The sequence below is a fragment of the Ceratina calcarata genome, unplaced genomic scaffold, assembly GCF_001652005.2.
Source record: "Ceratina calcarata isolate Rehan_Ccalc_2016 unplaced genomic scaffold, ASM165200v1 scaffold106, whole genome shotgun sequence".
NCBI lineage: Eukaryota > Metazoa > Arthropoda > Insecta > Hymenoptera > Apidae > Ceratina > Ceratina calcarata.
This window is the reverse complement of record NW_017131496.1, coordinates 309310-322141: the sequence shown is the minus strand read 5'-3', so window position 1 is coordinate 322141 and position 12832 is coordinate 309310. Positions and strand designations below refer to the sequence as shown.

The window sequence follows — 12832 nt, the reverse complement described above, 5'->3', positions numbered from 1 at the left end:
CGAGGGAAGGAAATTGGACGAGACCGTGTGTAGCTGTTTTCTTGCCGCGGGTTCGTTAGGATCGGTAGAGATGTACGCGCAGGCGAGATTTAAAGATAGATTCGAAAGCGAAATCAGGTCAGGGTACATGCTCGCCGTCCGTTCGCGTCCCATGGAATCCGTCGGTAAATCGGCGAAAACGCGTCTACGTCAACGATGAGAGGGACGTCGTCGCCACGGGCCGTGTTCGCTTTTAATTGCAAATGATTTCAAAACGAACGGTCGACCCGAATCGCGGAGCTGGTCGAACCAGCGAGTCCGAGTCATCGAAGAAAAAAACGTGGATGCATACATAAATTCCGTTCTACTCAACGTTCCGCGGAAGTTCATTTTAACAATGGATCAGCAAAAGATCGTTTTACACGTGGCAAGGAAAATGGTAAACGTAACGCATAATACCGTACCATCAATTTTAATACTACTCTGAATATGCATAAGTGGCTGCATCACTGATTACGGAGAACTAAATCTCTCCGTCGGTTTTTCATTTCATAATTCACCCGAATATGGTGTAACTATGTTCCTAAACACGTTTAAAAGTAAGGCGTCGAACGTAGATAGAAGCGAAACGATCGATCCATCGCTCTCAGACTTTCCGCATACATTAACATCGAGTGGTTCAAACAAAAAAGAAACTAGTATACAGGAGAAAAAGAGCGAGAGAGAGAGAGAGAGAGAGAGAGAAGGAAAAGAGGGTAACGCGCGATGAAGAGAATGCCGGTGAGAGAAGGAGTTTGACCCCACTGTTTACAGATGCATTTTCGATTTTGTCTCGCGCGAGGTGCGCGAGCATCCAGTTCGCGTACAGGCCACTCCAGACTTCGCCAGTAATTCAGTAATGGTCTTACGACGAAGTTCGTAATAACTGACGCGAATGAGAGGGCCTCGTAATTAATGCATACGTGCATACTGATGAATAAAATAAGAGTAACGGCACGGGTGGAATGGGAACAGAACGAGAGAGAAACACAGAGAGAGAGAGATAGATAGACAGGGATTAGGTGGCCCGATGAAGGCGGGTGGAGATACGTTAGCCTGTGCCGAGCTGGCGCGACCTTAGCACCTGGGAAATACCATATTGAAAGCCTCCCACAAAGCAGTGAATCAACCCTGTTAATTTGTTAAGTGTAAAGCGAATCAAATCAAATGGTTTCGGTAACAGTTATATATATATATATATACATGCATGTAATGCCAGAGGAGTTAAGCGCAGATAGAATTTCGACCTACCACAGAGACCGCCTATAAATTATTTCGTCCTAATCCCGAGCGGACAGAACAGAATTCGCGCATTGACCGTTCACAATATCTCTCATTCAACGTTCTTCGTATTTTATTCTCGTACCAACTCGCATTCAGTTGTACGTAATAAAATGTTGAATAAACGATAGAAATGCTTTTGCACGTCTTGGTCGTCTGTCCCTTCGAGTCTCCAAGATGAGATCAGTCGACAACTTCTAACCGTTCGATCAATATAAATGAGCAGGTATAATGTATACAACGGAATGTGACTGGCGGGTCAAAGTATGATCGAAGAAAATGATTCATCGCGGAAACTCTGAATTAAATAATTTCCGAAGGGAAAAATATTCTCGATTATTTTGATGCACGATGGATTTAATATGAAAATTTAGCTAGTGGGCATTTCGTGCCTCCATGAGAAATTAACGATGATAATTATAATGAACCTGCTATAATTCGACGTTAAATGATTTCTTTCATAACGATGCTAGTTATCATTAGCCTACGATCGTAATATTAAAATAATTATATTACAGTCTTTTTTTTATCAATAGTTGTTTACGATTTATGCAGTTATAACGAAACTGTATTAAAACAAATCAGAATATCGAAAACCGAATGAAGAAACAAATGTTTATTTAAAAAACGATTCGCAGGTGTAATGACGACTGTTTCGGCCGAGGCGATTCGAGGAATGATCGTGTAACCGATTATTCCCGTCGCCGGGGAACGTGCAACGTAAGGAAAAAACTGGTGCACGGAGCAACGAGAGGGAATGCAATATCCCGGAACCGCATCGACTCCCGTTCGTAACCCGGGATTTGATGCAGCCGCGGGATAAAACGTGATGCGGCCACGCGGGGACGATTAATTCTCGCCGTTTTACCGGAATCCTCGGGTCGGTCTCACGTTTTCGGAAGCCGCGGGTCGAAATTGAATTCATCACAAGCGAGGACGGATCTCGCGGTGTCCGAGGCCACCGCGAATGAACAATTCATTCACCGATGGAAGTATTAAAGCAAGCTTATACTCGTGAAAACGCTTGATTCTCAGATGAAAACCGTCTTACGCCTGGCACGTTACGTTGAACAAACGAAGTTTTGTTTGGTTCACTTTATGACTGGATATTGTTCTTAGGGAACGTCGTAGCCGCAACGGAAAAAGGAGAGTACGTATCGCTGCGCTTTCGCTGTATACACGAGTTTAGCTTGTCTTTACGAAAGTTTCGTAAAGGACGAAAACAAGGGAAAAAGAAGAAGGAATTTTCCCGAGCGGCGTCGTTATGCTCATTCAGAGTTTCCGTGATCGTATCATCATTTTTAACGCTCTTCAGAAGAAAGTACGTACTTTGTTAAGCACGTATCTGCCGCGTTGTTACCCGATGTAAAATTGTGTACACGGAAAATCGACGATCCTTAAACGAGTGGTGAAACGTAACGCCGCCGTCGCCGCGGCGCTTATGCAAGTAAAATGAAATTAATCAACCGTTAATACACGCGCGGAGTACAAGCCGGGCGGAAATGTCTCGTAAGGGAAATACGATCGTATAATCCACTGCAACTTAATGACGGTTGGTATGTAATTCCGCTCTATTGATATCCGATATAATATTTCGAATTCTCCCCGTTGAAATGTTAATAAAATAGAGCCGCGCGCCCGCGTCGGATGTGGGGCCAGAGGGTCGCGTTAACGCATTCAGTATTGGAACCCGTAGAATAGATAGTGCAGCACCGATATACAATTTCAATAAATTTGACGGCCAGAATACCTGATGACAGACGAATCTCGCGATCGACCGAGGACGCAGCGATGCGTTAGGATAATGAAATCATTTTATCGCCATTCGGCTAAAGAGTTCATTGGTTACTCGTTTACCAAAATTTCCAATTACAGTAGTTCCGATTAACATCGCGTTTTCCTGGCACGCTGTGGTTCCAGCGTAGTTAAATAAACATGGCAAAAGTGGCTCGAAAGACAATTATATAAAAAAGAAAACGAGAAAGTCTACCTATTTTTTCTCCTGCTTCGTGGGACATCATTATAATACACATCCTAATTTCTACTAAGTGATTCTTCATTATTTTATATGCAATTTTCAATTAGTCAGCATGAGTTGTGTGACTTGAACAGAAATTAAGACGTTACGACATTATTCCTTTGATCTTTGCACCACCGCGATTAACGTGGAGATATGCATTTGAATTACGAAACAGTATTTCATGTCTGTGACGTGACTACCGAGCACTCAGCGACGCAATGAAGGGAGATATCGACTTTTTTACTTGAATGCTAATTGCCAACGAATGCTCTAGAGTCTACACTCTAAAATATAAGATCTACTCGTATACCTCGACTGATTTCCAGATGATGGAAATGAAAATTACTACTTTCGACGTTTGTTATAATCTCTCGTTTGTCAACGAATGGTAAAATATTTCAATACCTTCGAGAGATACGTCTTCTTACCATTTGTAACCTAATAATTCTTGATGTACACAATAAAACAGGCACTTTTACAAAAGGCGGGATTCTAACTTTGTTCCTTCTGTCGCCATTTTTGTTTCACTTACGTGTTAAATTAAACGTATATTATAGTAGACTCGCGCATATCGCGATTGGTACGAATTCGTATTATGCCGGATAGCCCGGAGTCTGTGTGTGTGACGAGAATCCATTTTGTACGGTAGATCGTTGTTCGGATAATATAATACTTGGATATTCGGATAAATTAATAAGATACCAAACGAGATCGGAATAAACGAGATTGAAATAAACGAGATTTGAATAATATAAATGATAAACTGTAAACCATGTTCGTAGTAGTTGACGAAGATAGCAGCACTTACCGGCGTCAAAGTTCCGTTCCAAATGATCAGTTCGGGTAGACTTGCTTTTACGCCACGAATAAGATTATCTAATGACTTTACGACTTAATTACATGAATTACGTATGACTATTTCACTATGCGACTATTTAATATCCTGGAAACACTTCACAACACGTCTTGTCGGTCCGGTGTCCAAGCGGGATGAGCGACGATTCGAACGCAACGGTGCAGTGATGCCAACTTACTCTCTCCCCTTCTTAATTCTAGTTCCTAGTTACCACGGTTAGAAACTTCTAGTCGTCGACGTTTATCAACGTCGATCGTTCGTGTATTTCTCAGGCTCTTGTATGAATTGTTATTGTGTATAAATAAATCAAAATGATTTTATCTTCGTTACAATTAACAACGAAGAACTTGGCAAAGATCGTCATTTTGCCAAGTATGAAACTTGTATCCCCGTGTTCGTTGTTGACAAACGCTCGAGGTCTTCATACAACCCATAATGTTATGAAAAAATTGCGTGTCGGGGATCAGGCAATAAGGCCTCTTCCGATAGGGAAAAATGTGATATTGGAAGGAGAATTATCAACTGATATGATTACACCCGAGCAGTACGTATTTTCTCTCACATTCTTTATATGCACGATTTTTATTTCACATTCTATTTCATTACCACTAATTTCGTACTTTGACTATGTTTGTTCATTCAGGTCCCTATTCCCAGATGCTACTACACCTTTTCAGCTGTTTGACAATGTGCCATACAGTGAATTACATATTCTGAACATAAAGTCGACTCGTAATAATACAATATTCACTCTCACTGATGCCAAAGGTATGTACGGTGGATCAAATATTGTATCATGCATGCAGATATTGAAAATTTACAGACTATGAAAATAAATACATGGAATTTCATTTTTACAGGATTAGTAAGTATGCTGCACACAGCTGGTATCGAAGGGTTTAAGAAGTCGAAGAAGGGTACAAACATCGCTGGTCAACAGACTGCGATAACATTTGCAAACGTAAGAAGTTTCAGTACTGTAATCATTCATATTCATTATATTTAATAAATAATGTATAACGATTATGTTTATTACAGCGTATCCTTGAATCAGGCGTTACAAATGTGAGACTGAGGATACAAGGCATTGGACCTGGTAGAAGTGTAAGTAATGGGAAATATGAATTGAATTTTTCATATGAAATACATTTATTTAACGTGTCTCTCGATTTTCACAGGGTGCTATTAAAGGTATTGAACTAACGGATTTGAATGTGGTTTCTATCACGGACGACACTAGGGTTTCATGGAATCCTCCAAGACCGAGGAAACCGAGGAGAATATAATTTCTACAAGTTATTCTAATATATTTAAGTTAATAAATTAATACTGAATCCTTTATTCATTTATCAACACTTTGCACTTGATTTATTTTCTATAACAGATTTGTATCGTCATCTCCAGCGCAGAGGATGAAGTTACTTCGATTATTTACAATATTTATGCTACGCATATTGACTAGATGAAAGTAGTTTATAAATTATTTACACTAGGTTTTACTTATTACGAATTAAATACTAACGTGATCACAATTCTCCCAATGACAATTTACCAATAATGATAAAATGTAAATTCTTAGCGAGTAATAATATTATGTACGCAGACTTTATAGAAAATCGGAGGCTAAACTCGAAGCTCAGCATGCGAGTTTCTATTTATCGGAACACGTTCTGCGTGATCCAAGGTATGTATTCCGACACCCGGGTATATACACCTGGAAGCCGAGGCCTGGCGCATCCCACGCCCGATGAAACGATGCCGACGACCATTAACTCATCGCTCCTGGGATTACTTCCGACCATTAAAGGCCCGCCACTGTCGCCCTTAAGAAGAAATACATACAACATGAAGAATACTCCGAGCGTGACACGACGGATCCGCTTGAAACGCCGTTTAACAAGATCGCGTTATAACAAATCAACAATATTTTGTCAAACCTTTTTCACGATTTCATCACATTTTGTTCTCTCTAGCTATTTTATGGTCGAAGGAAGTCGTTCGAATCGGAGAACTGATTCAATCTCTGGCCGTTAATTCAACACGTGCTCATACTATCTAACTACAGGTTGGTTATTGAAATTCATGTCGCGGTTATTCGACAGAGCGTGAATTTCATGTATGTATATATATATGTACAAAAACACGAACGATACGCGAACGCGGTGCCTAACTAGCCGCTGCACTTGAATGGTAAGAGGGTCGATATGTACCGTCTAAACGGGATAGATAGACGACGATAAGGGAACGAGGCTTTCACTTACCCAGCATGAGTCGCGGCCACCTTCTTCGTGGCCGGCGCACATTTGCTTCGGCGCTACTTGGGTCGACTTGCCTTGGCTGGCGTACCATTCGCGGCACACGCTGTTCTCGATCACGCGAACTTCCACTTTCTGCAACACGTCCGCTCGTTTATCTGAAAAAACAAAGTGGAACGGGCATTTGATACGGCCGTCGCGCGTCGTCCCTTGCAGGCACTTCCCCGCGAGCTTCAACGTTCCGTTTCGTGGCTGACAAGAAATATAAACGTCTTTTTCAAATAACTTTGTAGATCACAGCTGATAGAATTCTATTAACGAAGATCGTTTACTGCATATTCTCTTTTAGTTCACTTGGATAACGAGCCACTTATTTAATCAGAATTTTAATTTCACTAAAAGTTTTACAGATGAACCGAGCCACGAGGTCGTCGAACAAGAATTAGATTCACTCACATTTGGATCTGTCTTCGTTAAACCAACCCCATCCGGCTACCCCAGCGAGCTCTCCGCCGAAGGCGCTATACCCTGGTTTCCCAGTGGCCACAGGTAAACAGGCTGGTTTCACGCTTTCCGACCAAACGATCGGGCTTGCCAGTTCCAAGAGGGCAATATCGTCCACGTACTTCCCGCACTTGTGGTCGGGATGTACAATTATGTTCGAGACCCTCTCTTCTTTCGACGCTGGTATTTCCGGTCCTTTGAGATTATACTCGCCAAGACTGACCCGCAGTTGACCAGCGGAAACCATAGACGTGGCTCTGCGCAAATTATTAAGTATGCATCGATTATTACTCAATTCATAAACGTGACACTTCTCGAAACGCGGTGCTCGAACAGCCGACGAAATTATAGCACCCCCATTTCCCGTCGGCTGTAAATAGAAAAGAGACGGTGATGTTTTGCCCCAGTTTCTTCATCGCCCCGATTCCAGCAATTTGCGGAGAGAGCACAATGATGCTCGCGCTGTTTTCCAAGTTTCAAGGTTCACCTTTTCTTACAAAGATCCCGCTGCTCTTAATGGACCCTTCCGTCTTCATCGTCATAGTTTCATTGTTCGCTTTCATTGTTGCGGATTAAACGATTTTGCACGGATGCATCATCGCCGCTGCCCTCCCCTCTGTCATTATCATCGCGCCCCTTCCAATTAAAGTGTATCTTCAGTTAAACGCGTCAAGGGATGAGAAGTGTGCTTTTTTTTTAATTGGAGACTAATTCATTGCCATCGTAAACACCTCCGCGAAAAGCGTTCACCAAATTGATTTAATTTTGAACAATCTTTACGATTCGCATTTTAAAATGCCTATTATAATTTTTCCCCAGTCCCCGGTTCGTTGCGATACATTAATAAATAATTCCGGTTCGCGCGTAGGAACGCATTAGCGTAATTTATTTCGACCGTTTCCGTGGACGATAAAGAAAACGCGGACAATGGTTCGAGCCAGATATATTTTCACGAGCCCCGCGCCGCTGCCGGCTCGCAACATTTTGTCATGCGTTTTGCATGGCCGCTAGCAATTACCGAGTGGTCTGTAATCTACACGCAATCATGGTTTACAACGCCGAAGCTACGTTGGATTCTCTCTACGACCACCCTCTGTCGGGCTTCAACCCCCCGGTTTCCCACCCAATCTCCGTTCCCTCTCTCTGTCTGTCTCTGCTTCCAAGCTCGCGCCAAGCGAAGCCGGAGAAAGAGATCGTCTACGCGTTCCAGCGTGCAATACTACCTTCGCTCCGTCGTTTAATTACACGTGCATGGACGTTGTTCCATATAAATCTCCGCGAGAAAAAAAAAGGATCACGAATATTTTCGAAAGCCCACTCTCTCGATTTCGTCCGGTGATTGGAAGACTCTCCGGTCAGAACGCTTCGGACGCGATCCTCTTCAAATGAGGATCGCGAAAATTACTTTTAAATTGAATCACTGACTCTCATCCCTGTTTTTCTTTTTTAATACAGATACAAGTAACGTTTTATGTATCTGTGTTAACGTTTCACGTCGACGTAGGGCATCTCTTTCGTCTACGCGTTCCAGCGTGCAATACTACCTTCGCTCCGTCGTTTAATTACACGTGCATGGACGTTGTTCCATATAAATCTCCGCGAGAAAAAAAAAGGATCACGAATATTTTCGAAAGCCCACTCTCTCGATTTCGTCCGGTGATTGGAAGACTCTCCGGTCAGAACGCTTCGGACGCGATCCTCTTCAAATGAGGATCGCGAAAATTACTTTTAAATTGAATCACTGACTCTCATCCCTGTTTTTCTTTTTTAATACAGATACAAGTAACGTTTTATGTATCTGTGTTAACGTTTCACGTCGACGTAGGGCATCTCTGTTTTCTCTATTTTCTACGCGATATACTTTTAATAATAATAATAATAATAATAATAATAATAATAATGTGTGCTCGACATAATCACTAGCGAAATAAATGAAATTAATTAATTAATTGCTGGCGAAGTTTGCGCGTCCCGACGGTAACGGGAAATCATTTCGTTCGTCAATTGTTCGATCAATCGGTTGACAAAAATAGTAGCGAATTTTCTGCGATATCGCTTTTCTTCGTGACATTATTATCCCATCGCTCCTCTCTCGTTAACCGTTCGCGTAAACAATGCAAACGTGTTACCCGAGTGAATTGCGCATTCGATCGACTGTAACCGATTTTCGAGCGACGTTCAATGAAAGGACTTCCCCCCTTATTTACTTTATTTGGTCGCCGTGTTTACGCCGGACAGATAGCCACGCAGTAGTTTTTCATTTACCCGCGATGTTCTTTGTACTTTCAATTTGACTTGCTCGCTCGCCGGAAAAATACGGTCCAGGTTTCATTTAAAATGTAATCGCCGCTTCAATTAACATCCGAACCGCGCGCGGCCCGTGTAACGCGCGACCGCACGGTACCGCGCGGAGTGCAACGAAGACGCACGTAACCGGCCCGACCGTTTTATATAATTTTAACGAAGTGACTGCCAGTTCATCCAGTCGTTGGGCAATCACAAAGCCAGACGGCAAGTCAGAGAAACGCGTACGCTGCTCTCGTTCCAGGAACGCAGTTCGACGTTTCAACATTTTATTTCCTTATACAAATCCGGCGAAAATTATTTTCCTCCGGTCACCCTCGCTCGTAGCTCGTTAATTAATTGCATCGTACTTTCATCAGAATTATTTCTATTACGTGTTTCACTCGAAATAGTTTCGACCTCTTCGAATTATTAAAATGCCATGTCGGCCTCGACCGTCGCGATATTTGACATTTCCAACGAAACCGTATAAATAATTTAAATTCACCGCGAAAGGACAATTGAAATTTACATCGTGTTTATTTTCCGCGTTAAAAAAAGGAACGCATAATTCAGTGCGTGTGTACGTGAGCGTTAAAAATTCCGTCGGGTATTCCGTAAAATTGGAGAATCCCGGGTTGTACAATGCGTAAACTATTTTTACAACGATCGTCGCTGCTACCTCCGATATATTCGACTTTGGGAATACAAATCCGTTGAATGATTACTAAACGCGCCGCGGCAAACACGTATCGGTGCCGTTCGATCGCTCGGATCGGATCAGGATAATTGCGGGCCAGGGTTTGTTGGACAAGACGGTACCTCGCGTTTCGCTGACGTTTCAACAGCGGAGAACGGGGTAGAAAATTTTGGCACACGGGCGCCGCTGTGAACATCGTCCCCGATAAGATCTCGCTTTACCCATCCCCCTTTTCCCCCCCCGGTGCTCGTAGATTCGATTACGGGCAACAATGGGCAGCTTTCCACGAAGAAACAGTCGGTTCTATGCCATGAATATTTTAGACGGCAACCTGCATATTGATTACGCGAATACTGCGTACCACCGGTATTATTGTAAAGAATGGAGGCATAAACTATCCCCCAGTCCGATCGATGTTAACGTCACCCTCCTCTCCACTACCCCTTCTGGTTTTCTTGCGCACCGCGTAATACTTTGAAATTTAGATGCGCCGATATTTTTCTCGTCGCAAGATAACGAGCTCCAGCATCGATCCGACGGTCCATTCCGAATTCATAATTAAACGATGACGTAGAATCAAATAAAATAACAAAATCAAACACTCTACGTATTTGTTCGATCCGTGAATTTATACGCGATTAATATATTATAATTCGCATCGCTTCGTGTCCAAATACCGAATTAATAACACGATTGATTAAATTGCTTATTATTCCATAAACTCTAATGCCAGCGCAGATATTGCGAGAATCCGTACCGATAAATTTATCTCTAAATGTTATTCGTTTATGGAATCAGATCGATGAGATCTTAAGACGAACGTATGAATGATTAGGTACTTACGAGCAGACGCAATGCGCTGCGGTTAAAATGTATCTTGTGTTTAGGATGGTCCCTCCGCAAATGTGTCCTCCCTTTTTGCTGATGCTCACCATCCAAGGAAACTCGTGTGGAAATGCATTTTGTCCACCGACCAGCCTCGCCGTACGCGTCCCGATGTCTCGTCGGCCGCAAGGTACGTCAGCGACTAGTCATGGTAATTATAACATTTCTTAATGTAGGATTGATAAATAACTATGTTGGGATGATGTTAAAATCGACGTAAAATAAAACGTTTAGATGCGAGACAGTAAATGGAACGTTTGGGACAGATTTCCTGATGCATTTTAATTTTTACAAGAAACGTATTTNTATAATAACAAATTGAACATGCTAGCACTGTTTAAGTATACAGCCTATACATCCTTAACGAGTCAGACGGAAATCCCATGGAACATTTTTTATACCTGGTAATTACAGCTATACAAATAACTGATGGGACGAGAGTAGACGATATTTTTTTTGAAAGTGAAAAATTATCTCTCAGTATTTTTTCTGCGTTCCGCTTTTGTTCGCGGCAGGGAGGGGAAACAAAACGTGGGAAAGGAAAGAGGTTTAACTAAACCGCATCTTTGTCGCAATTAAATGGAATTACGAGAACAATTTACAATTAAAGGGGAAATGGTTTCGAAAAGTTGCCGCACTGAAGAATCCTCCTCGTTTCGGTTCCTCTATTTTTCCTTTCTTTTTTTTTTATCCCCCCCTTCCATTAATTGTGCTCGTACATCGGCTACAGTCGCCTTACGCTACCGCCGGCAAAGTTAATTTCAACTTTTATAAAAAATAATTTCCCGGCATGTTCGTTAACAAAAAACGTGAATAACGTATTCACGGTATTTTATAGGAAAATGAATCAATTAATCGTGAGTTGCGGTATTCAATACGAATGTAAATCCTGTTCTGTTTTAATTAAAAACCGTATGAATTCGTACATGACGAATGGACGACGAGCCAGGATCCGTTCATTCCCACAAGAGATGACGATGCATCGAATGTTGCACGCTATGCAATACAAAATTGACTGAGTCGTCGATGAATCGACTCAGAGCCCGGATCGTTCGGCCCGGCCGAGATCCTTGCCAGAGCGTAGGCGGCGATCGGATAAAACCGCGGACGGGACACGTCCAGTCGGCGACGCATAGCGTTTAATTGAAAGCTGAAGCAGCGCGTGCAGAGCGGAATGTTAACCGATTCGAGAGGAACCAGCCCCACTGACGGCACTGGCATCGCGCGAATTTAATGCCCCGAGCAGATAGGGATAGATACGGCGGATCTGTCACCGCAATCCCTGCGACTAGCAACCCTCGCCCACCCACTTTCCGGCCCTCCGTCGAATCCGTCCCCCTTCTCGTTTCCCCTCTCGTTTCACGCCTCGGCTGATTAATTGGACCTCTACGTCTGCACCACCGATCCCACTTACACCGGTTTCGGGGCCCACCCTCCCGCGACCCTGCAGTTCCCAGTCCCCTTTATCTCTACTTCCGCCCTATCCAACGGTGCCTCTTCCCTCGGTCTTCACGTCGACCGAACTCGCGAGAAGAAGACAGAGAGGACAGCCACGGGGGACGAGAGAGGAGGAGGAGGAGGAGCAGTCGGCCAGAGCAGGCATAGAATTCGAAGTCACCTCTATTCGGAAACGCGTAATAGATATGTCAAAACCAGGCCGAACATGGTCACGATAATATGCTGATGCCTTCACTGCGTCATCAGCGACTTCCCTCCAAGCTCGTTCACCCTACTACCACCCCGTCGCTCTCTCGCTTCGATCGCGGTTAGGCCTTTTTCCCGCGATTCGTTTTCGGGCCTCCTCTGCCAGATTACGTATACCTGCACGTGGCATCAAGTCGTTTTAACCCTTTTAGTGCGAAAAAGAATTGCCCATGCGAAGATAACTGGCTGAATTTCATTATTTTAGTAGGGTTTGCAAAAAGGCTCATAAAAATCAAACGAAAAGCAATATTTACATATTTCAAAAAGCAGTGTATTTACCCTTTGTACTCGAGCGGCACGAAAGCTAATTGCAAACTGTAATATTT

General features: G+C 43.0%; 2 protein-coding genes and 1 long non-coding RNA gene across 5 annotated transcripts in view; 2 read left to right on the top strand and 1 right to left on the bottom strand.

Annotated features, from left to right (window-relative positions):
• Positions 1 to 4384: 4384 nt before the first annotated feature.
• Positions 4385 to 5528, top strand: mRpS11 (mitochondrial ribosomal protein S11). Its single transcript, XM_018036878.2, has 5 exons — positions 4385 to 4719; positions 4819 to 4943; positions 5036 to 5136; positions 5214 to 5279; positions 5354 to 5528. Exons 1-5 carry the CDS (start codon positions 4487 to 4489, stop codon positions 5459 to 5461), a joined length of 633 nt encoding a protein of 210 aa, XP_017892367.1. The 5' UTR covers positions 4385 to 4486; the 3' UTR covers positions 5462 to 5528.
• The window catches only part of LOC108632342 (transmembrane protease serine 9), a 14412-nt gene continuing 7096 nt past the window's right edge, over positions 5517 to 12832 (bottom strand). For both annotated transcript variants that reach the window (XM_018036854.2, XM_026819583.1), the window contains 4 exons: positions 10761 to 10944; positions 6887 to 7191; positions 6437 to 6588; positions 5517 to 5998 (listed from right to left, as the gene is read on the bottom strand). In XM_018036854.2, coding sequence (XP_017892343.2) covers positions 5831 to 5998; positions 6437 to 6588; positions 6887 to 7191; positions 10761 to 10944 — 809 coding nt within the window. In that variant the 3' untranslated portion in view covers positions 5517 to 5830. The remainder of the gene's footprint in view (positions 5999 to 6436; positions 6589 to 6886; positions 7192 to 10760; positions 10945 to 12832) is intronic.
• LOC113465225 (uncharacterized) overlaps positions 5980 to 12832 on the top strand; it is a 20930-nt gene continuing 14077 nt past the window's right edge. Inside the window, exons 1-3 of one of the 2 annotated variants that reach the window (XR_003390067.1) lie at positions 5980 to 6979; positions 7137 to 7207; positions 10805 to 10932. This is a non-coding gene — a long non-coding RNA (uncharacterized LOC113465225). The remainder of the gene's footprint in view (positions 6980 to 7136; positions 7208 to 10804; positions 10933 to 12832) is intronic. The other variant, XR_003390066.1, reaches the window with a different exon arrangement.

Bases quoted from the DNA above. Each gene is read 5' to 3' on its own strand.
- mRpS11 (XM_018036878.2), top strand. From the start codon at position 4,487: ATGATTTTATCTTCGTTACAATTAACAACGAAGAACTTGGCAAAGATC. The intron at 4,720-4,818 runs GTACGTATTTTC...TTGTTCATTCAG, and splicing joins GATATGATTACACCCGAGCA to GTCCCTATTCCCAGATGCTA. The intron at 5,137-5,213 runs GTAAGAAGTTTC...TGTTTATTACAG, and splicing joins CTGCGATAACATTTGCAAAC to CGTATCCTTGAATCAGGCGT.